At 49.4% G+C, this 23,900-nt stretch overlaps 1 protein-coding gene across 1 annotated transcript in view; it reads left to right on the top strand.

Moving 5' to 3' along the window:
- TGM1 (transglutaminase 1) overlaps positions 1-21,356 on the top strand; it is a 44,295-nt gene extending 22,939 nt beyond the window's left edge. The window contains exons 4-15 of the mRNA XM_084806593.1: positions 3,539-3,790; positions 5,973-6,091; positions 6,196-6,303; positions 7,824-7,998; positions 9,215-9,353; positions 9,461-9,564; positions 10,484-10,572; positions 11,528-11,681; positions 12,944-13,225; positions 14,619-14,779; positions 16,342-16,478; positions 19,724-21,356. Of these exons, the coding sequence (XP_084662719.1) occupies positions 3,539-3,790; positions 5,973-6,091; positions 6,196-6,303; positions 7,824-7,998; positions 9,215-9,353; positions 9,461-9,564; positions 10,484-10,572; positions 11,528-11,681; positions 12,944-13,225; positions 14,619-14,779; positions 16,342-16,478; positions 19,724-20,159 (2,156 nt within the window). The 3' untranslated portion in view covers positions 20,160-21,356. The remainder of the gene's footprint in view (positions 1-3,538; positions 3,791-5,972; positions 6,092-6,195; positions 6,304-7,823; positions 7,999-9,214; positions 9,354-9,460; positions 9,565-10,483; positions 10,573-11,527; positions 11,682-12,943; positions 13,226-14,618; positions 14,780-16,341; positions 16,479-19,723) is intronic.
- The last annotated feature ends 2,544 nt before the right edge of the window (positions 21,357-23,900 follow it).

Raw genomic sequence — 23,900 nt, 5'->3', positions numbered from 1 at the left:
AACAGGTTTTGTTCTTTCCTGCCCTAACCTGTTGCTTGGAACAGCTGGGATGGAAAAGAACATATGTAGGCTTAGAACAAAACACTCTCGTGCGTCCTAAGGATGCTGGTTTCCCTGTAGTTCCCTCTCCCTCGCTGATGGTTGTGGCTGTGCCTGTGGGTAGGACGGATTTCGGCACTCTCTTGTGAAAGGGTGGAAGCAGCTGCCTGTCACGTGCTGAGGGATGCCAGGAGCGGCACGAAACCCTGCTTTCTTGCTGCCGTTGGCCCCTCGCGGCAGGCCCAACCACCAAACGGTGCGGGCCGGTTCATGGACTCTTGCCAGGCCTAGACAGGGGAACCAGCCTTTCGCCGTCTCCTGTGCCCCACCCAGGGGTGGGCAACTTGCGGGCCAACACCTCTGGAGGACCACCATGCCTCACCTGCCCTGGCCGGCATTGCTAACGGTGGGGGATCATGGGAACTGTGGCCCCCCAGATGTCTTGGCCACCCCTGCCGTCTGGCAGCAGCCTGATCAATGGACATCAGCAAATGTGTCGCCTCCGTGCTGCAAAAAGCTTCACCGGCCAATATGTCTTTTTCTGTAGATTAAATTGCCGTTCCAGGCCTGAGTGCAGTTGTCGATGTTGCCTGCCTTTATTTATTTTTAAGCGCTGTGTGAGCACATGTCCTCCCTCGGCCTTGGTTTCCTTTGGCGGAATGCTTCGGGTCAATGGCACAGAAACACGTGCCCCCCCAACGCTGCGAGCTTCCTCACAGCGGTCTGCCCACCAACCCTCCCGCTCCCGGCCTTTCCTCTTAACCCCTCCCAGGTGCCTTGAGGTAAAAACAGCCGCCTCCTTGGCTGCTTCAGGCGGCCTTGTTTGATAAAGCATGCCGTTCCTAAAGCTGTAACATCAACAAACAAGTGAGGCTTGGCCAGAGAACTCTGCCCAGCCCTTGGCTTCCCTGGGCCGCTTTTGTGGATCACTGGGAGGTGAGGTTTGGGCGTGAGAGTCAGCCTGAGAGTTTTGAGGTCTCTGTTTTCTGTTACCCTGGTTTGGCCTTCCCCAACCTGGTGCCCTCCAGGGGTGTTGGACTACAAATCCCAGCGTTCCCCTGCCAGCTATGCTGAGACTTGTAGTCTAATACCATGTTGGAGAAGGCTGCCCTGGATGTTCAGCATCTAAAACATTATGAGGATGCCTCTGAGCACAAGCAGAGTGCCTCCCAGGTGAAAGAAATTTCAGCAAATAGGCAAACAGCTTGGCTTTTTAAAATTCCCACCTTTCCTCCCCACTCAAAAGCAGGGCTCCTGCTCCTATTTTTCCATGCCAGAGGAAGCTGCACCTGCTGAATTTCTGCCTGAAACTGTTAGTCACGGCTCAGCTGCCCTCCCCATGGGGTGCGGGGAGGGGGGAGGAAGTGGCAACCCTATGACCTGGAAATCCTGTTTCTTAATCCTAAAGGCTGGCTGGAGCTGTGGTTACTCAGTGGTACGGGAATAATGGTCTGTGTATGCTCAGAAGCACTGTACTTTACTCATGTAGAACAGTGGGACCGAGCTGGGGTACCTAAACCAGATTCTGGATCCAAACCCCGTTCAGTCCCAGTATGCATTGAGCTCTTGGTACCCACCTATATTTTTTGCTATCTGTATGAGAGAAACAGTAGTGGCCTACCCCACCGGGTTGTTGTTAAAGACAATAAAATAAGGGTTGAAAGACTGTACGTGAAAAGTCTATAGCAATCTCATGGATGACTAATCAAATGCAGCTAATGTAGAATGAAATTATCTTATGTTTTCTTCCCTCGGTGTGCTTTCATAGAATCATAGGGTTGGATGGGTCTACAAGACCATCGAGTCCAACCCCCTGCTCAGTGCAGGAAGCCTGCTTCCCGGGTGGTTTCCCATCCCAGTACTAACCAGGGCTGACCCTTTGGCTATCTGTCCGTTTTGGAAATGCAAGGCCTAAGTGGTTTGGTGGCCCGCTGCACAAGGGAACAGCGTTAGAGGAGCTTGAAGCACGTTGGTTGCAGTAAGCTCAAGGAAGAACAACAACCCTGGTGTGTGGACCTATAAAATGGTAGAGCTGTAGATATGGGCAATGGCTGGGCGTGTGTTGTCATTAGCAGAGCAAGCAATGGATGGAAATGAAGGAGAAGGAAGAAAGGGAGGTGCGTGAATGGAACAGGGACATAGGAAGGATTGCGAAATTGAGGACTGAGGTGTTGAGAGCCAAGCTGACCGGCAGCCGTGTCTGCATCTGTGGTCTGTGGGGTGGTACCCTACCCAGTTCAGTGGGGCGCATGCCAAAGCCAGGGTGAGGCACATTCTGTAGGTCAGACAAGTGGCACCTGAGGTTGAAATCGGAGAAGGCAGCTCAGGAGTAGGGCAAAAGAAAATGTCGGCCTTGGGTGCGACTGCTGTGGGGAAAGGCCAGTTCCATGTCGGGCATCATTAGAGAAGGAACCGAAGACAAAGCTGCTGACATCCTACTGCCCTTCCACAAATCTGTTGTGCGACCACAGTCAGAACACTATGTACAGTTGTGGTGGCCGCATCTCAAAAAGGATATTGCAGAGCTGGAAAAGGTGCAGAAAAGGGCGACTGAAATGATCCAGGGGCTGGAGCATCTCCCCTATGAGGGAAGGTTACAAGGGCTGTGGGTGTTTAGCTTGGGAAAAGGGTAAGTGAGGGGAGGCAGGATAGAGGTCTACAAAATGATGCATGGTGTGGAGAAAGTGGTCAGGGAGACATTTTCCTCCCTCTCTCATACTACTAGAACCCAACAGGGTCATCCCATGAAACTGAATGGTGGGAGATTCTGGACAGATAAAAGGCAGGGCTTCTTCACACAGCGCAGAGTCAAACTATGGAATTCACTTCCACAGGATGTAGAACCTGGATGGCTTTCAAAGGGGATTAGGCAAGTTCACCAAGGATACTCTATCAGTGGCTGCTAGTCATGACGGCTACATATTATCTCCAGATTTAGAAGCAATATGCCTGTGTGCACCAGTTGCTGGGGAACATGAGTGGGAGGGTGCTATTGCACTGATGTCCTGCTTGTGGGCTTCCCACAGGCATCTTCTTGGCTACCGGGTGAACTAAACCCTGGACTAGACAGGCCTTTGATCTGACTCATCATGGCTCTTCTTACATTCTTATGAGTGGGTAAGGAGAGGAGACGGGGCCAGGAGGAATTGCTCCAGGCAATTGTGGTGGGATGTTCTGGCTTACCGACACAGGGGCCGCCATTGCTGGAAAAAATGGATGGATTGGTCTGATCCAGAAGGGCTTATATGGGGCTCCCAACCAATTGGAAAGCCAAGCAGGTAGCCAAGCAGGGCTCAAGAGATTGCTAAGAAAGGTTCAACACTTTGTCAGGCCGACTTGTTTGTGGTTTCTGCCTTGGACCCAGAATTTAGTCTCTAGGGAAGCCAGCACCTTATAGGTTGTGTGTAAGTGTTTTGTAGAGGGAGATGGGGAAGGTTTGCTCAGCAGAACTGTTTGCTCTTGCCTCTATCACTCCCCTAGCGTCTCCTCTCTCCGGCAGGCCCCTCGCCGCAAGTCTCCAAGGGCACACACATTCTGGTTCCTGTGGGCAGCTCCCTGCCTGGCGTGGGCTGGTCGGCGGACGTGACCAACACGGGCACAAACAGCATGACCCTCCGGGTCTACACCTCCCCCAAAGCCGTGATTGGGAAGTACCAGTTCAGCGTCAAGACACGAAGCAAGGCGGGCGAGTATCAGGCCCCCTTTGACCCCCGCTACGAGATTTACATCCTCTTCAACCCCTGGTGCTCTGGTGAGTACAGCAATGCCACGGAGGGCAGCCTGAACATGGATTTGGGGGCTGAAATTTTAGTCGATAATCTAACCCATTAAAAAAAAAAATTAGGGATTGCTCAACTAAAAAGCAGCAGGTTTAATGTTTAAATTTTATTTTTAATGCAAGTCGTTAGCCTTCAGAAGATGGGTGCTGTGTTAGAAGAGGCATCCCTGTTTTCCCTTGCGCAGGGTGGGAATGCCTCTTTTTGTAAGGTGCGGGCATACTTCTAAGAAGAAAGACGGAGAACTGTTATCAAAATGATTGGATTTGGATTAATATGCATGCAGGTTTATTTGTTTTATTTGTTTTCAACAATAGTCAGGCACAATTCAAGGCCCGTTGGTTTCAAAGGAAAAGATGTAAGCATGCACTTGAAACCAACAGGACTTAGAAGTGCTCAACTCTGGCTGGATTGTGCCCTAAATGCTTTCAAAGTGGCAGTGGGTGCAGAAAATGTGGGGGGAAACAGCCAGAGAGCATGATTCCCCCCCCCCATCCCTGGTTCTGTTTTGGATCCCACAAAACTCTCATAAGACAGAGACTAGATAAGACCGAATGCCAAAGAGGCCTTCCCTTATCAGAACTGGAGGTTAACTCGGTTTGCTTCAGATTTGGTGGCACTCCCTAGTGGTTGGCGGTGTTGGCTGTGAGCTCCCTGGGCACCAAGCTTGCCAGCCTTTCGGCAGGGAATGCCAGAGCTGCCTTCTTTGGATGGGAGGGTCGTGTTTTCCCAGCTCTGTAGCAGGAGGTGAGGACATGTGGCGCAACCAGCCAAGACTGGCCCCCCCTAGGGGATCTTATACCGTTGCCCCACGCCCCTGTTTCCCTTCCTGACCTCCAGCAGGGGTAGGAAAGAGGAGAGGAAATGCTTGGGTGGGAAAGGAAACCTTTTATCTCACATGGAATATGTGGAATAGAGCACCAAAGAAAATAAGTCTCTTGGCTCGGCACGCAGAAGCGAGTTCAGAAAGGCGAACAAGCAGACTGTTTAGGGAGTGCTCTGGATGAGGGATGGGAGAGAAAGAGAAAACGTACTCTATGCCTGCCCTGCGGACACAATCTAGGCCAGGGGTAGACAGAAAGTAGATCTCCAGATGTTTTGGACTTCAACTCCCAGCATTCCTGACCTTTGGCCACACTGGCAGGGGCTTCTGGGAGTTGAAGTTCAAAACACCTGGAGATCTACCTTGGGCCCACCTCGATCTAGACCAGTGGGCTTAATGGCTGAGCAAGGACCTGGGTTTCCTTGGCAGAGAGTTTGGGCGTAATGTGAGCTTGGGTGACAGAGTGTGAGACTGTGACTTGTTTTAGGACTCCCTTCCCCCTCCCGTTACTTTATTTGCAATCCCCTTGTCAAAGGCTGCCTATTTCTGTGCAGGCAGGGAGGGCTCCCCTGTCTTAAAACTGGCTTGACTGACAGAAATTCAACAGGCGAAGCTTTTTCTGGCATGGAAATGCATCAAGCCGGTGTGGCATGGTAGTTAGGGGTGTCGGACATAGGCCAGGGGAGATCTGGGTTCAGGTCACCTCTCAGCCTTGGAAACTCACGGGGTCATTCTGGACCAGTCATGTGTGCTTGTACTAATCCACCTCACAGGGTTGTTGTGAGGATAAAATGGGTGACGAGGACACCATGGAAGTTGCCCTGAGTTCCTTGACGGAAGATGAGATAAAAATACAATTGAGTCTGTAGATGAATACATGTTAGGAAGGTTAATCTGTTGAATTTCTGCTTGTTATCCTTCTATTAAAAATACAGAGCATCTTAATCTCCTTTTTTAAGTCTTATTTTTATACATTTTTTAGGTTTTATAAGGTTAAAAGTACAGAGCGCCTGTCTTATATCTGTCTTATATTTATAGTTCTTTTAACCCTATCTTTTCACAAAGCACCTCACTGGGTGGGTTACAAAGCCATAAAAAGGAATTATTAATGTCATGTGATTTTATCAAGAAAACTACAACTCAATAACAGTAAAATAAAATAGCACAGCTTTAAAAAATCCCCACTTTTAAAAAGCTGGGCAGGATACCCAGTTGCTGATTAGCTGGTGAATTTGGCCCCATCTCTGATCCTTCCTTAAAATGCTTTTTTAATTTTGGCGCTTCAGAATTGTCAACACTCACCCTAAACTCCCCTTTTGCTCTTTCATGCTCAGAGGATCCCGTTTACATGCCGCAAACCGAGTGCCTAGTGGAATATGTGCTGAATGAGTCTGGGAGGATCTACTATGGGACTGAAAGCCAGATAGGGGAGCGAACGTGGAATTATGCCCAGGTAGGGAAGCTGTGGATTTTGGGGAGGAACTGTGCAGGTGTGCGCATGCGTGTGATCTGACCTCTCTCCTCGCTCCAGTAACCAACTTTCTCGTCTCCTCACAGTTTGACCAAGGTGTGCTGGATGCCTGTCTCTACATGCTGGACCGGCGCGGGATGCCTCATGCGAGTCGTGGAGATCCAATCATGGTCTCCCGTGTTGTCTCTGCCATGGTGAGCCATAGAACGGGTGGCACCCTGGCCCCATTCTCGTCTTGTTCTGCATACCTTTCTGCTTTTAAAGCAATGCATCCTCTTACTTCTCTTTCATCTTCTACTCGTATCCTGCCCTTATCCTCCCAACAACCCTGTGAGGTAGTTCTAAGCTGAGAGATAGCGTCAGGCTCGCTTAAGGCCATTCAGTGAGCTGAGGAAGGATTTGAACCCAAGTCACTCCCAGTTCAGGTGTGACACTGCACTGACGTTGCCATCCAAGTCATTCTGGACCTCAGATGGCAGATCCTGGGGCAGCATGAGAGGGAAGAAAAGGTGAATTACTCAATTTAGTTTATACTGTTAGCAACGAAAGGTACATGTGTAGTGGTTAGGGTCTTCTGCCTTGATCACCAAACCAGCCATCTGTTTCCAGTCATTCTCTTTGCCTTTTAATTCATTCTGTCTTGCCTCTTATTCATTCTCTGAGGGGCTTTCTTTTCATTCAGTGTAGTCTAGTTTTTCTTTTCTTTTGATGCTTTTCTGTCTCTTCTCTTTCTGATTTACAAAAGGTGCATTCCTTTTGTAAATCAGAATGTGGCGTGGGCAACTTGTGCCCCTCCAGACATTGTTGGACTGCAAGTCCCATCAGCTCTCACCATTGGCCATGCTAGCTAGGGCTGATGGGAGTTGCAGTCCAGCAACATCTGGAGGGCCACAAATGGCCCACCCCTGATTAGAGGTAAACACACGCTTGCTGCCCTTTAACATGCTTTGGCCTCCAGTTCATTCTGAACCTGACGTCCCTGGACTCAGGACTGCCTAGAAGCTGCCTCGTTCTGCCTAATGCCCTAACTGAGAGAGCACTCGACACATGCTCAGAGACACATTTTCAAATCTATTGCTTGGGTGGGTCCCTGCCTCAGATCAAGTCCTGACTTTACCCACACTTTCCTTTTGCACAAGTAGGTACCTTGCTATGAATCTGATCCGATCAAGAATTAGGAACAGCATAGATAAGCCAAGTAGCTTCCTCATCCACTATGCTTGTCCAGAAATAGGTTCAACTGAGTTCAGTGGGGCTTATCCCCAAGAAAATATGCCTAGGATGGCAGCCTTAAATCCCTCACTTGCTACGGAAAGGTATGAATTTGCCAATGTGATCTGATGGATGTGGAACTGTAAGAAGGACTTGTCCTTGTAGGACTGGCTCAGCCAGCTAGGCTCTTGCCCATTTACAACACTTCTGTGGCAGGGAGTTCCACAGATCAAAAGGGCATTAAGCTATGTAGTAAGAGGTAACCTGTCTTGGCATGGTTTGCTTTCAGCCTGCCACCTATTGATTCAGCAGCCTCCTTCCCGTATTGAGTAAGAGGGTATTTGTCCCTGATAGTCCTCTTTTATGTGTTCCCTGATAGTCTTCTCTGCTAACAACACTTCCTGGTGAAATAAAAGCTTTCATCATCATGGGCATTTTCAGCGGTATCCACCTTGGGCCAGGATGGCAATTGCTAATGGTGTTGATTCCTTCTCGCCCTCAGGTGAACTCTCTGGATGACAACGGGGTGCTTGTAGGGAACTGGACAGGCGACTATTCCCGTGGCACCAACCCTTCGGCATGGGTGGGCAGCCGAGAGATCCTCCTGAATTATCACAAGTCAGGCTATCCTGTCCTCTACGGGCAGTGCTGGGTGTTTGCTGGAGTCGTGACCACAGGTAGCTGCCATTTGGGGGGAGGAAAAATGGAGTGGGCCATGGGGAGGGAAGGGACGGGAGGAAGAAACTGCTTAGGATTGGTCTACCTGAAGGGTGTGCCTTCTCCGAAATGCTCCTGCCCGAGTGCTAAGATCACCTTCGGAGCCTTTTCTCTGGGTGCTGCTGCCCACAATGTTGCAAAGGGTGGCTACCTGGGAAAGAGCCTTCTCTGTGGTGGTCCCCCTGTCTGTAGAATGCCCTTCTTCAGTATATACATTTGAATGCCAGGTTAAGCCCTTCGTCTTCCACCAAGCATTTAATCTTTAATCTGTGAACTTTACTGCTGGCTCTTTAATATTTTTAACGTTTTGATACTGTTACTATTGTATTATTTCATTTTTATTGTTATTTTATTGTTTTTTGTTTGTTTATTATTCCAAACGACCCCAAGGGCACTTGCTGGTTTGGCAGTATATGCATTTGAGAGAGAGAGAGAGAGAGAGAGATTGATTAGTAAGATAGGAAGGAAGGGCTCAAATGTATCAGAGATAGAGGGAAGAGATCCTATTCCACCTACTCACATGCGCTGACCTGGTTCGCATGATCACCGCAGCCCAACGTGGCATATTAGCCCCAGTGGGTTGCAGCACCCATGGGTGCCAGGTTGCTGACCCAAGTCCCAACCTCCACAGTTTCTTGTAATGTGTGATTCCGGCGAGGGTGGGTTGTTAGGATAGTTCACAGGCCACCCAGACCCCATAGGCTGTTTTAGGGTTATGGATGGCTTTTCAAGCACCCCAACAACCCACCCTCTCCGGGTTCGCACGTAATGAGAAGCTACAAGTGCCCTGCCGTGCCCCAGATATTCAAAATGGCGGCCGCTGCCACAACGAAAAACCCCACTGGAAATTTTGCCCACGGTGGCTTCTCGTTATATGCGAACCAGGCCATTGTGAGCTGCTGGGGGAACACTTCCTAGAAAACCACAGGTGTTACTTGGCTCCCAGCTCCTCTCTCCGGCGTTGGCACATTGGCTCATTGGCTAGTCTAGCGACCTGCCAAGCATGCAGCTCCGCTCTTGGCTCGGATGCGCAAGCCCAACGTATATTTCTCAAGCTTGCACGTCACACAAGACTGGGAGGAACTGCAGATGTTTGGGGTGGTGGGGTGCAGTACTGACGATGAGGGGTTGTCTCTCTGCTGAGCCTCTCCCGCACCTGCCTTCTCCCCTCCCCAGTGCTGCGGTGCCTGGGCATCGCCACGCGGACGGTCACCAACTACAACTCGGCGCACGACACAGACGTCAGCCTCACTATGGACATCTACTTTGATGAGAACATGAAGCCGCTGGAGAACCTCAACGCGGACTCCGTCTGGTGAGGGAATATGCCTCCTCCTCCTAGCAGGGAGTCCCAGGTGGGACAACTGGGGTTGGGATTGCTGCCCTCAAACCAAGCGTCCTTCCTTCCCCGTCCCAATGCAGGAATTTCCATGTCTGGAATGACTGCTGGATGAAGCGGCCCGATCTGCCGTCGGGGTTTGATGGGTGGCAGGTGGTGGATGCTACCCCACAAGAGTCCAGCAGTGGTAAGTCAGGGGTAGCTGCAGCAAGGGTGTTGAACCTCTTTCAGCCCCAGAGCCAAATCCAGTTCTGGGAACCTCTCGGGGGCTGTCTTCCGGTTGTGGGAGTGGCCAAATGCAAAAGGGGCAGGGCTTGAAGGCCGAAGGGGTGGGCCTCGAAACACCAGCTTATTTTAGCTAGAAGCTCTTCCTGCCGGTAACCAAGGAGAGGCACTTCAGCCTCTTTGGAATGGGAAAAAGATCAGAAGGAAGCTGGTGAGGAAATGTTTAAATGCAGTACCTCCTCAGAGAGTAAATATGTGAAAAGCACAGTTTTTCCCAGCCGGCTACCTGCGGTTGAGGTGCATACCGCCAACACCTCCCCTGCCAGCCACATAACTGCCCACCGTAATGCTCACCTTAAGGCAGGGGTGAGGAACCCCAGGCCCTCCAGATGTTGTTGGACTCCAACTCCCATTGGCCCCAGCTACTGTGGCCTATGGTCACAGATGATGGGAGTTGTGGTTCAGCATCTGGAAGGTTAGAGGTTTTCCACCCCTGCCTGAAGGCTGTCCCAAAAGTGATGCTAAGAATCCCTTTTTGTCCCACCAAAAGCTGCACGCTGTGTCCAGGCTGCTGCCCTGGGGTGTGCCACACTGCTGGTTGATATCATGCTGCAAGGAGTCCCATGGATTAATGCAGGATGCCATTCTCCATTCCCCAAATGGTGTATGGCAATCTTCCCCACCCTGATGCCCTCCAGAAATGTTGGATTGCAACTCCCATCATTCCCAGCTATTGGCTATGCTGTCTGGGGACAATGGGAGTTGTACTCAAACCCATCTGGAAGGCACCAGGTTGGGGAAGGCTGGTGTATTGGAGTGTGACGCAGGGTTCCCTTTTCCTCGTCCTTTCCATCTCAGCCCTTCCCTGCTTTCCCCAACAGGCATCTTCTGCTGTGGGCCCTGCTCCGTAGAGGCCATCAAGAACGGGCTGGTCTACATGAAATACGATGCCTCCTTCTGCTTTGCTGAGGTATTTACTTCCAAATGGTGTTGCGCATGTTAATGTTACCAGAATAGAGCCCTTTCCACTACTGCTTAGGTTTATTTGTTCTTATTTTATTTATTTATTTATTACATTTATACCCTACCCTTTTTCCTCCTTAAGGAATCCAAGGCAGCATACATAATCCTCCTCCTCTCCATTTTATCCTCATGACAACAGCCCTGTGAGACAGGTTGGGCTGAGAGTCCGTGACTGGCCCAAAGTCACCCAGTGAGCTTTCATGGCCGAGTGGGGACTAGAACCCGGATCTCTCGGCTCCCAGTCACACTCCAGCCACTACACCATGCTGGCTGCCTGTGCTTGGAATTTTCAGGACTTGGGACAGCTCCCTGGGATAGCCGAGGTTGTTCCAGCCATCGAGATAGAAAACGCCTAGGGTCGCACCCTGTTGCAGCCCGTGCTGCCACTTCCGGTCTCAAATTGAGCTGATTTCCCGCTCAAGCGTCCAATGCACGGTATATAAGGCAGGTGTGTTGAACCTCTTTCAGCCCGACGGCTGAATCCAGTTTTGGAGAAGTTCTTGGGGACCCCATTCCAGTGGTGGGTGGGGCTGAAGGCAAAGGAGCTGGGCCCCCGACCCCCAAAATGCCCGCATCTTGTAGCTTCAAGCTCCTACTGCCAGCAACTGAGCCTGAGGAGATGAAGCATTCCAGACTTTAGAAATGGAGAAGAAAATGAGGAAAAGCCAGGAAGCCCCTAAACAATAGGTGGTGAGCAGAGATGAAGAGGCGTGATAGAGATGCCAAGGGACAGAGTGCTGCCACTGTGCTCCCATAATGAATTGTGCCCAAAGGTGGCCTTCCATTTTTACCAACAGATGGACTCTTCCAACCATCCAAAGCCCAACGGAGCCATTGCCCTCCCGAGCAGTATCCCATGACAGTCTGTCACGGGCAGCAAGGCTGATGGGTTCTCTCCGCAGGTGAACAGCGACAAGGTGTACTGGCAGCGCCAGTCCGACGGGACTTTCAAGATTGTGTATGTGGAGGAGAAAGCCATCGGCCACCTCATCAGCACCAAGGCGGTGGGCTCCAACAAGCGCCACGACGTCACTGAAATTTACAAACATCCTGAAGGTACAGTGGTCGGTGGAGGAGGGGCTGGGTGGATTACACAGGATGCTTGGGGAGTGGGCTGCAGAATCTGGACCCTTGTCTCTTGGGCTCCATTTTTTGAATCCAGACCCTTGTCTCTTGGGCTCCATTTTTTGAATCCAGACCCTTGTCTCTTGGGCTCCATTTTTTGAATCCGGACCCTTGTCTCTTGGGCTCCATTTTTTGAATCCGGACCCTTGTCTCTTGGGCTCCATTTTTTGAATCCGGACCCTTGTCTCTTGGGCTCCATTTTTTTTTAAGGGAGGATTGGATTCCCTCAGTTCAACTCTGTTATTGTTCCAGCCTTCTGATACCGCTTCAGTTCTACTTCATTTGATTTCTGGATTTTGGGTAATGTTGGTAAATGATTCAGCACAGCTTTCCACAACCTGATGCTTTCTAGATGTGTTGGACTACAAGTCCCATAACCCCCCAGCCAGCACAGCATAGCTGGCTGGGGGTTATGGAAGTTGTAGTCCAACATATCTGGAAGGTGCCTGGTTGGGGAAGACTGATTTAGCTCATAAGGCCTCATGATAGTAATTAAAAGCAAAATCTCACACCATATGTGCTCCGCGGAGGAAAATGTTGTTTTTCTTTTAAACACAGTAGAAGAATTCAAAAGCACCATGTCCAGTTTTAAAATTATATTTTGTGTGTGTTTTTTAAAAATGCGACTGCTTAAAGACAGAATTTTTTTTTTTTAATCAATTGTGGGTGCTTTTAGCAAATTGTTTGTTTTTTCACACATTTTTTAAACTTCTTGCAAAGTTCTGAAGGCCTATTTCTGGAAAAATAACAGAATCGGTTATCCGATAAAGCCGAACCCAAGGGCCAGCCCAAGACGTTTTGTTTCCTGAGGCGAAGGAGCAAATCTGTTTCTTCTGCTGTGGTTTGTACCCAGGTCCCACCAAGTTATTTTGGCACCTGAGGCAGAAAATCCCACAGCCACCTCTCCTACGCTTTGGCAGTAAAAAGGCAATAATAATCAATTAAATAATTAGCCATTGGCTGCCTTTTCAGAGACCCAAACCCAGCTGCCTGAGGTGGCCGCCTCACTCTTCCTCCCAGTAGGGCCAGCCCTGTAAACCTCAGGCCTGGGAGGAATCCAAGAGGAAGAGGTCCCTAAGGCCTTTCCCCTTTTCTTCCACGTGGACCACAGAGAAGTTCTGGGCCTGTGCTGGAGCACTCGGTGAGCCCGTTCCTTCTTTAACCCTCTGGCTTTGCCTCTGGTCTTCCCCCAGGCAGCGAGGCCGAGCGCAAAGCGGTAGAAACGGCTGCCAAGCATGGCACCAAGGCCCACATCTACACCAACAAGGAGTGGGGAGAGGACATCTCGGTGACGGTGGACACTCAAGAGGCCTACACGGGCCAAGACATCTCCTTGCGGGTCAACCTGAAGAACCGGAGCTCCATGCCCCGCAGCGTCTCCCTCAACCTCTTTGTGGCCGTCATGTACTACACGGGCGTAACCGGGAGCAACTTCAAGAAGGAGCAGCGGCAAGTCCAGGTTCCGGCAGGCGGAGGTAGGGCTGTCTTGAGATCCACGGTGGCATGTCTTGACTGCATGAACCCCATGACATGTTAACCCTGGGGGTTTCCAGCACCTCTCTTGGCCCCTGCCAGGGTCCCGGCCCCTCCTGATTTTTATATTATTGAGATCTTTTAATTTTTGTTTTAACCGAGATGCTGGCATGCTACAAAGCGAGGGGCTTCCCTCCAGCACTTTCTTTATTTGGGTTCAAAAGAGTGGTTTTCTGTTTTGAAGCTCAGACCTCTGCCTTATATTCCAGTTCTCGGATAAGTTATGTTTCACCAGTTTGCCTTCTGGGAAATGAATATTTTGTGATGAGCCATGCCCACCATGGCAGCCATTTCATGAATGGGCAAGCCCCTCCTGTGGCAGTCATTTTCTGAGAGTGCACACAGCACTCTTTCAAAATTCCAAATGTGATCACCAGCCCCAAAAGGTTGGGGAATGACTGCGTTAACACCTTTGACGTGCCTGCATGGGGCAGAAAACTGCTGCTGATCATGGCTTTGCAGCAGAACAGACACAGATGCATTAATGGTCCTGTGACAGACAGCCGTTTTGCATGAAGCTTTTATTGTGTGCTCGTGATTGCTCACTCACAGTAGTTTGCTGGTCCTTTACATGACTTTGGCACCCTTCAGGGCCTCTCCCGTGCTTTGCGACCGTTATCGCGAGTTTTTTCCTAACAAGAGAAGTCTGGTATTATGTAGCAATGGCAGAATGAGAGTCTCGTGTCATTGTGCAATTCTGCTATATCACTCGCCATCTAGTGGTTGTGCAATGAAACATTTAGAAAGGCAGAGAAGGGAACCCCCTGGGAAAAAAGCATGTGTAAAGGAGATAATCTTAATCCTGCAAAGGATCTGGAAGCAGAAGCCTTGGTAAAGGTGTGGGATAAAAACCTTGTGTTGAAACACCCAGGCTGCATGCGGGGTTTGTGCAGCTCCTGAGGGAAACCACATTCTGTGTGTGCAAATCCATTTTGTGTGAAGCATCCCAGAGTCTCGTGGGTGTCTCTGATTTTACTGGCCTTCAAGTGGAGAAGGCCTCTCAGCTTAGATCTCTGAGACACAAAGGCTGCTCGCCCTGCGATGGAGGCCTTATAGAGAAGGTTCTGGCTCTGCCCTGAAGGGAGAGTCAGCCAACCCCGTGAAATTAAAGTTGCTTGGAGGAACACTCTCTGAGGCTAGCCTACCTCACAGGGTTGTTATGAGGATAACACAGAGGTTGGGGAGCCGTGTACTCCGCCATCTCCTCTGAAGTGCATGGGACTGGCCGTGGCCCTGCTCAAAGAGACCCAGGGCGCCATGCCGCAGGTCATGACGGTTGGACTGAGTCGTCCCGATCTGTGTTAACCCCGAACTTCCCTTCCTCCCTCCCTCCAGCCCAGGCCGTCCCCATGGTGATCTCCTATCCGGAGTACAAGCCCCACCTGGTGGACCAGGGAGCCATGAAGCTCAGCGTCTCTGGGAAAGTAGCCGAGAGCGGGCAGGTCATTGCAAAGGAGCATACCTTCCGTCTGCGCACACCGGACCTCACCCTCACGGTACAACACGCACGCCGGGGTCTCAGGGCTGGGCCCAGGCCGGCGCCCACTGGGCGTGTCGAACCACAACGCCTATCATGGGCCGGGCCGGCTGGAGTTGATGGGGGTTGCAGTCTAAAACGCCTGGTGGGGAGCAGGGTGGGGGAGGCTGGACCTAGGAGATGGGGCGGTCTTTCAGGGGAGCAGGGGGCCCTCGGGACGCCTAAACTGCAAAGCGGTCAGTGGATCGGGTCTTCTGGGTTCAACACCCCTGTTCACACCCAGTGGTGTCATTTCAGCGGATCCACGCTGACTCCTGTCGAGCGCTTGGGCCAATAAAGAGTATGTGGACTTCTCCTTTTGGACCACTTTGGATGGTGCTACCAGAGCAGGTCCCGTGCTGTCGCTTCCCAGAACGTCTTTTTTGTTTAATTTGCAGGGAAGGGAGCTTCCTATATCTCGGAAGCGGAGGAGAGGGAAACTCTTGGTTATCTTCCCACGGACGTCTCTGGAAGTGACCCCTTATTGTGTGGGCGGAAGCGGGGAGTGTGTTCCCGTTCTGTCTGTGCAAATGTTTTGGATGTTGGCCACCCCCTCTTGAGTAACTCCTCTCGGAGTCCTCCGCAGACGGTGGCCGTTTATAAATGGCCAAAAAGAGGAAATGCATCTGCCCCCCAAAAGAGGGTGGCGATATGCATATAATTTGCATATGCTGACTTATAAGATGCAAATTTAGACGTGGTTATTATAATTGAGGGTGCAATCCAGTGCATGTTCAGACAGAAAGTCCTACAACTCCCAGCATTCCCCAGCCATTCCCTGGGGAATGCTGGGACTCGTAGGACCCTTTTCTGTCTAGACTTGCATGGGATTGCGCCCTTAAATAGAAATGCAATACATCTCACCATCGGAGTCTTCCCCAACCTGGTGCCCTCCAGATGGTCTGGACTTCAACTCCCATCAGCCCCTGCCAAGAATGGCCAATAGTCAGGAATGCTGGGAATGTTATACTCCAAAACATCTGAAGGGCACCAGTTTAGGGAAGACCGTGCCATCCCGTAGATGTCTGTGAGCAGACAACCTGTGCGCCCGCCTGTTCAGCGGGCAACGGCCCTTATACGGTTTATCTTTAAACTGGAATCGAACAGGACGACCCTTCAAGTAGAGGACTGTGCATTGTAAAAGGGGACACAGGGCCAGTCTGCCTCCATTACATCTTTGTCCATGGGGACACAGCTCAAGGATGCATTTGCAGTGGAGGCTGGTGGCTCCAATGTCCGTGGGGCAGTGAATCCTCTTGGGGTTTCAGTCAGAACTCTAAAGGAGCTCTCCAAGGTGCATAGCATGCAATACATCTCTCCCATGGTGAGATGTATTGCATTTCCCCAATACAATAGCACCTTGGAGAGCTCCTTTAGAGTTCTGACTGAAACCCGGAGCGGATTCACCACCCCATGGACATCGGAGCCACCAGCCTCCACTGCCTTTGTAATCCCTTTGACACCCCCTTCCAAACCTATCTGGGTTTTCTTGCACCTCATGTTTTCTCTCTCTCCCACCCCCCCGCCCCCCCGCCCCTTCAGTTGCTGGGCCCAGCGATCGTTGGACAGGAGACCCAAGTCCAGATTGTCTTCAAGAACCCGCTTCCTGTGACCTTGACCAACTCCATCTTCCACATGGAGGGATCGGGGCTGTCCACCCCCAATACAATGACCGTGGGGTGAGTGGTCCTTTGGAAAGTCACAGCCACTCTGTCCCCTTCCTTAAGCCCCCCTGGAACCCCACTGGCCACACAGAATTTTGGGTGGAATCCCCTAAAAGTGCCATCTCCCTCCTCAGGCTGTGGTTCACAAGCAGCATTTACATCTAAATATCCCCACCACACCTAAACATGCACACTTGGGTGTTCTAATGCCTACTCCACAGTTCTTCCCTCAAGTTTTGGGAGACGGTTATCTCTCTCTTCCTCTTCTGCTCCAGCGCATTCTTAGTAAGACTGTTGTAAAAGGAGCAGTAGAAGGAATAGGAGTAATGCAAATAGGAGTGGTACTAAAGTAGTAGTAATAAAATATTATTATTTATTACTATGCCATCTATGTGCATGGCGCGTTACAAAGAGGGTGGGCCCTTGGGTACATCCAAGGAGTGTGCAGTCTAAGCTTTGAGACAACGGTAGCAATAAATGGGGAAAGAACATGGGTTCCAGTTGTATGTACTTACCTTCTATTTTAATCTAATCTTTTTTAAAATCTATTTTTTTATTTTTATAAATGAAATAAACACTACCAACAATAGTATCTTCAGTTTCCAACAATACAGCATTCTAAAAAAAAGGGGAGGGATAGCAACAGAAGGAAGAGAAAGAAAGAAAAAAGAGAAGGAAAGAAGGAAAGAAAGAAAGAAAGAAAGAGAAAGAAAGAAAGAAAGAAAAAGAAAGAAAAAACAGAATTATATTAAACTACAATATGAACAATCCAAATAGCCTTACAGCACAGAAATAGAAGCAAACAATCCATTTCCATTGGCCATAAATTAACATTCAATTAATGCGTATTAATAAACATTAAAGGTTTAGCCAACAAGGAATAGTAATAATAATAATCCCATAATGGTATTAATAATAATAATAATAATAATAATAAAAAAGGGGGAAAGAAGTTTAAGAAAAGGATAAAAACAGGAACTAATCATTTGTATATTTTAAGTAATATCATATCTAAAGATATATTTATATGTGTATACACACATACACACACCAATATGCACTTTATTACAATACAACATAAAAAAAGAGAAGAAAGGGGGAAAAATGCACACATTTATTTTGGCATATTGCCCAGAAATCTTATCAGCTAAAACCCAAAAAATACTTCAAAAGAACAGTAAAAATGGCTAAGTTCCAACTCCAGAGTCTGAGAGAGTTGGTTCCCTTAATTTAGTTTTAATGCTAATTAAAAATGCTTCTGCAGCATCAGGATCCAAAAATCTTTTCATCTGGCCTTCAGAAAGGATACAAAATGTAACCGGATATTTAATGTGATATTGCAGGTTACTTTGCTTTGCTAAACTTCTTGCCTTGGTAAATTGCCTTCTTCTGTCAGAGTTCTTTAGCATAATCATGAAAGAGCATAATCTTGTCATTTGCTGGTCCCCACCGTAGCTCACCTCTTTCTCTTGCCAGATGCATAAGATAATTTTTTGTGGAGACTTGTGAAAATTGAATAACAGTCCCAAAAGTCCCTTTAGTGCCACGTTTTGAACCGGGAACACAATATGCATGCTCAATATCAAGTAAAAAATCAGATGGTAAAGCAAATAGCTCGTGTAAAAGTTTATCCATAAATTCAGCCAAACCTATATCAGTAGCCGTGTCTTTAATACCAAGGATATGTAGATTCGCTCTGTGTGTGAAGGCCGGTTAGAGATTCGAGCAGACAAAACATTGTGAGAGACTGTCATAGCCATTTCAACCTGATCTTCAAGATCATTAACCTTCACTTCCATCTTTTGAAAAGAGATATTAATTAAATCCACAGCCCCCTGAAGGGCAGTAATTGAGTCCTGAATTGTTTCAAGTTTCTTTGTCTGCTCTGTTAGCTGAGAAGACAATGTTTTTATCAAAGCAAGCAACTCCTCTTCATCTCCAGCATTTCTAAAAACCTTTGCCAAAGGAGCAGTTGCAGGGGTAGATGGCATTCCCCTGCCTCTCCTTTTTTCCTTTGGTACTGCTATCCTCCACTTTCCAAATCACAACAAGCAAGTATAATTGCAGAAACAAAAAAGCAAACACTTACACAGATTTAATTACAAGTCCTCAGATATTGTTTAAATTTATTGTTTAAATGGTAGTTTAAATTCAGAAATACTATTTGGAGCCATTTGTCCTTGTCTCTCCTAATTAGTTAGGAGTTTCAAACAGCGTTCAGTGGATCTATTCTTAGATTCCAGCCCCTCTGTTTCTTCACAGAAGCCGCTGGTCTTCCAAGATTTCTTCCAGATGGTACTGTAAGCTTTCCCTTTTAATTCCAGGGGAAGATAAAAAGGTTTCTCAACCTTTTCCCAGCTGTTTGAGATAAGCAACCTGCGGAACTCCGCACATCACTGCCAGACGCCATGGCTCCAACCAACCGGATGTCTATTTTAATCTAATCTTATGGATTTATAGCGTACCTTTTAACAAGCCATCTTAGAAGGTAGCTTGCTGATAAATAAATATAAAATCAATAAAAAAGAATATCGGTGACAATCCAATACATATAATAAAAACAGCGCAGCTAATGGAACTCAAAAACATATACGGGTTAAAATCCTAAAGGTAAAAGGCCTTCCTGAATTTTTTTTTTTTAAATGCACTTAAGAGCACACCGTGAGAGCCAGTGTGGCGTTGTGGTGAGAGTGTTGGCCTGGGACTTTGGAGATCCAGCTTCTAGTCCCCACTCAGCCATGAAGCTCACTGGGTGACTTTGGGCCAGTCGCTGACCCTCACCCTAACCTACCCAAGGATAAAATGTAGTGGAAGAAGACCATGTAAGCTACCTCCAGGTCCTTGCAAGAGGAAAAAAGGCGGGTATAAATGTAATCAACATCATCATTAAAGGGGGCGTGCTTGCTGGATTTCTGTAGGGGAGGAGGATAAAGGAACAATGCCAGAGGCTTCATGATAAAATGATAAAAACATTTGCAAATGTTGCATTAAATAATAATGGGGAGAGGCGTAATGAGTTCCTCTGTACATGTGCAGAATGCAGGTCTCTCTCACTAGCAAGAATCCAGAATAGGGCTCCCCTGTGGGGTTAGAGCGCAGGGCTTCTGGGGTGTGATGTAACTTGCTCTAGCACCTCTGGTAGAAATGTTAACCTCCTGGTTATTTTCTCTCCAATTCCACCGCTTGCTCTCCCTCCTTCTGGCCTGATTCTTTCTGAAAGCACAACCCGGGAATATTGACTCTCTGTTCTCCTTTCGCAGGGATATCGGCCCGCACCAGACCGTGACCCTCCGCCAGACCTTCACGCCGCTGCGTGCAGGCCAACGCCAGCTGGTTGCCAGCTTGGACAGCCCACAGCTGTCCCAGGTCCACGGGGTGCTGACGCTCAACGTGACCCAGGGACCCCCAGCAGGCCCGTCAGCTTCACCTGCCCCCGTTCGCGGTTCTCCTGCCCGGGGCCGGGGTTCGCCTGCCCCTGCCCGAGCTTCCCCTGGCCTCAGCCGGGCCTCTCCTGGCAGGCAGCCTGCTGGCCGCACCAGCCCAGCAAATGCCCACGGCTCTCCAGCCCGCCAGCCGGATCCCCGGGGCTCCCTTGCCAGGGGCTCGCCTTCACGCCAGCCAGATCCCCGAGGGTCCCCCAATGCCCGTGGGTCGCCTGCAACGAACAGGGCAGGACGAACAGGGCGACCTGTCTGAGCCAGATCTTGATGATGATGTACTGTGTAATTATTGTGCAATGCCAGCAGAACTGGGAGGGCAAAATGGGGGGGGCTCTGTGTGAGCCACAGAGCCACATCAGTGGAGGCGGAGGTGTTGGCGAAAACTACGGAGGGGAGTTAATACTGAACTATGGCATGCAATCCGTCCATCCATCCGTCCACCCATCCGACAAAGACCATCCTACCATCTGTTGACCCCCTCTGTTTTCATCCTTCCCATTATCTCTGCTTTTGCCAGGCAACATTGTTTTATGCCCTCCCTCCGCTGATCCATCCCTTCTATATGCATCCACTCCGGTCTTCTCACACAGCTTCAGGCTCTCTGCCCATCCCCGTCTGGAACCATCAGTCCTTTTCTCTTTGACTTTCTATCCGTCCACATGCAGTTGTTCCCCCACTGACTTGCTTAGTTTTGTTGCCCCCACTCCACACTGTGTTCCCACCTTGTCAGAATTTTGTTCCCTCCATAGTCCCAACAGCAAAGGTTAGACCCCTGACTTTGCCACCCTGCACAGCCACCCACGCCCACCCTCCCGACTGTTGGGGCCCCTTAATTTTTTTTAATAGATTGCTCTCTCTGTTTTTTCACTGTGACATTCTTTTGTTTTTAAAATCTACACTGACCCTCACTCGAGCAAACCTGCTCTAACCAATGCCGGAGGCTGGAATTATCCGCTGCAACTACCGCCACGTCACCCGCTAGAAACTTCGCCACTTGCTTCTCACCCTCCCCAGCCCCCATTTGGAGAGGTTAATTTGTATAGGCTTGAGGGAGTATTTTTTTAAGGAATTGCCCTGAGAAATGTAACTTGGGGTGGGGGGCTGCTTGAGGGAGACTAACCCACTCTAAAATGTATCTATTTGGACTTTGCCAGTTTGCCTATATTCATTTAAATGTATGCACTTATAAAATGACCACAAACTTCCTTGACGAGCACTGAAGCTGAGCTGCTTTTAAAGAAACAAACTTATGGACAGGAGCCAAAAAGAGGCATTAAGTCGCTGTTTAGGGACCAGCCAGGTGACAACCCTGCTTGTGTGTGAGATGAAATAAATCATGCTACATTTAAACTATGGAAATGAACAAAGCCAAACAAATCCTGTGATTTTTTTTCCACACTAATATAGGTATTTATTTGAAAATAAATGGTTTTTAACTCAAAGCAAGCTTTTTAAATAGTTGTGTGGATTTGTTTTCTTGCGAGACTGAACGTGTTCCACTTTACAATGCAGATGGGCAGTTGGTGAATTGTGCGTTAAGAGGTGGGTGGGAGCTGCTGAATCGGGGCCAAGACTGAGAGCAAAGGTGCAGAACCTCAGGCAAATCCGACCCTCCCTCCGAGGATCTTGTCCATCCTTCCAGGATTCCCCAGAATGCCCCTTTCTCCCAGCCACAGATCATGGGCTGGTTTCCCTGCTTTTGTGCAGTTCCCCCCGCCCCCATTCTAAAAGGTTGAAATGCCTCTCCTAAGGCTTAGTGACTGGTAGGAAGCGCTTGAAGTTAAAATATACGGATATTTTTGGTTTTGTGGCCCCTGAGAACTCTGAAATGGCAGTTGGCCTTTGGGCTGAAAGAGGTTCTTCACCCTTGCTTTAGGGATATTTTGCTTCATGTCCAATTTATTTTTGCTGGACTTCGGGAGCCAGTTTGCATTGGAGGTTACCACATGCACCTTACCTTACCGGGCAGCCCACAAGGGCCACTTGGCAAGTAAATTCTTGCCGCCCCCCCTTGAGTTCGAGTTATATCACTACAACATAAATGGGTAACAATCCATCATCAATGAATTAAGGGAGGCGCTGTGGCTCAGTGCAAGAGCTCCTGTTTTGCATGCAGAAGACCCTAGGGGTCAACCCCAGCATCTCCACGTGGGGCCGGAAAAACTCCTGTCCAAAACCCAGGAGAGCCGCTCCGTGTCCGTGTCGATAAAGTTCCCAACCTGATGCCCTCCAGTATCGGAGGCAGTCTGCCTATGTACACCACTTCCTGGGGAGTGTGGGCGGGAGGTGCTGTTGCACTTGTGTCCTGCGTGTGGGCTTCCTGTGGGCAGCTGGCTGGCCGCTGTGTGAACAGAACGCTGGACTAGACGGACCCTGGGTCTGATCCAGCAGGGCTCTTCTTACGTTCTTCGTAAACAGCATAGATATGTTCTGTAGAGATTCTTTAGGCAAGCATACCTTTCATCTGCACTGTCTTTCCAAGAGGAGATACGGACTCAGTGAAGTCCTGCTGGGGGGAATGCCCCACTATTGTTCTGAGTCCTCTAGCTTTGTTGTTGTTCAGTCGTTCAGTCGTGTCCAACTCTTCGTGACCCCATGGACCATAGCACGCCAGGCCTTCCTGTCCTGCGCTCTCTCCCGGAGCGTGCTCAAGTTCATATTCATTGCATCCGTGATGCTATCTAGCCATCTCATCCTCTGCCGTCCCCTTCTCCTTTTGCCTTCAGTCTTTCCCAGCATCAGGGTCTTTTCCAGAGAGTTTTCTCTTCGCATTAGGTGGCCAAAATATTGGAGCTTCAGCTTCATTATCTGTCCTTCCAATGAGCACTCAGGGTTGATTTCCTTTAGGATGGACTGATTTGACCTCCTTGCAGTCCAGGGGACTCGTAAGAGTCTTCTCCAGCACCACAGTTTGAAAGCATCAACTCTTCGGCGCTCAGCCTTCCTTATAGTCCTGCTCTCACAGCCATATGTTACTACTGGGAAAACCATAGCTTTGATTAGACGGACCTTTGTCGGCAAGGTGATGTCTCTGCTTCTTACTATGCTGTCTAGGTTTGCCATAGCTTTCCTCCCAAGGAGCAAGCGTCTTTTAATTTCATGGCTACAGTCACCGTCTGCGGTGATCTTGGAGCCCAAGAAAGTAAAATCTGTCACTGCTTCCATTTCTAAGCTTCCTCTAGCTTAGGGATCTACAAACGTTTTGGGCCCGCGGGCCACACTGGGTGTCTGCTGCACACCTACTCGCTTACAACGCAGAGACCTCTCTCGCACGCATCGTGCAGCACGGTCGCCCCATGCTTGAGAGCAGGATTGGGGAAGCTGGTGCTCTCCAGATGATGCTTGGACTCCAGCTCCCATCAGCCCCAGACCACATGACCAGTGGTCAGGGACGATAGGCAGTGTAGTCTAACAACATCTGCGAAGTTCCAGGTTGGGGAAGGCTGAACTAGGGGAAGCCCTGGTGTTGTGGCTGGGTTCAGTCATTCCGGAGAACTCCCGGGAATGGGAGGAGAGACCAGAGAAGGCCAAGATTTTATCACCACTCTGGCAGCTGGGCCATATTGCATCACACACTACTCAGCGAGTAGCAAGGGGCGCTCTTGCTCTCACTTGGGTTTTATTTTGTGCATACCTTTAGCTTTTGACGTTTTTCGAGAAGGGCAACCGGCCCCTATCCGATGGAACGTGAAGCTTCTGCGTGCAACTGAACTCTGGATTTGGGCTGGGAGGAGGATCTGAAGGGGCAACTGAAGGAGATTGCTCCATCCTGTGGGTTGTTTTGTAGGGGAACATTTCGGCTGAAAATCCAGACCAGCCTTGGCGCCCCAGTATCGGCAGCGGACAACACTGCAGGGCTGTCATAAGCCACTCTCTGAGCTGCATTGAGGAGATATTATTTATTGTTATAAGCAACTGGGCGGGGGGGGGGGGGCATTAGCCTGTAATACGTGAATTCTCAGCTCTACCAAACAGAATGACTGAGCAGGTGGTGGTC

Source organism: Heloderma suspectum, chromosome 6 (genome assembly GCF_057233095.1).
Source record: "Heloderma suspectum isolate Gila_16-S chromosome 6, 16-S_ref, whole genome shotgun sequence".
NCBI lineage: Eukaryota > Metazoa > Chordata > Lepidosauria > Squamata > Helodermatidae > Heloderma > Heloderma suspectum.
Note: the sequence above shows the minus strand (reverse complement) of the source record. Positions and strands in the feature narration are given on the sequence as shown.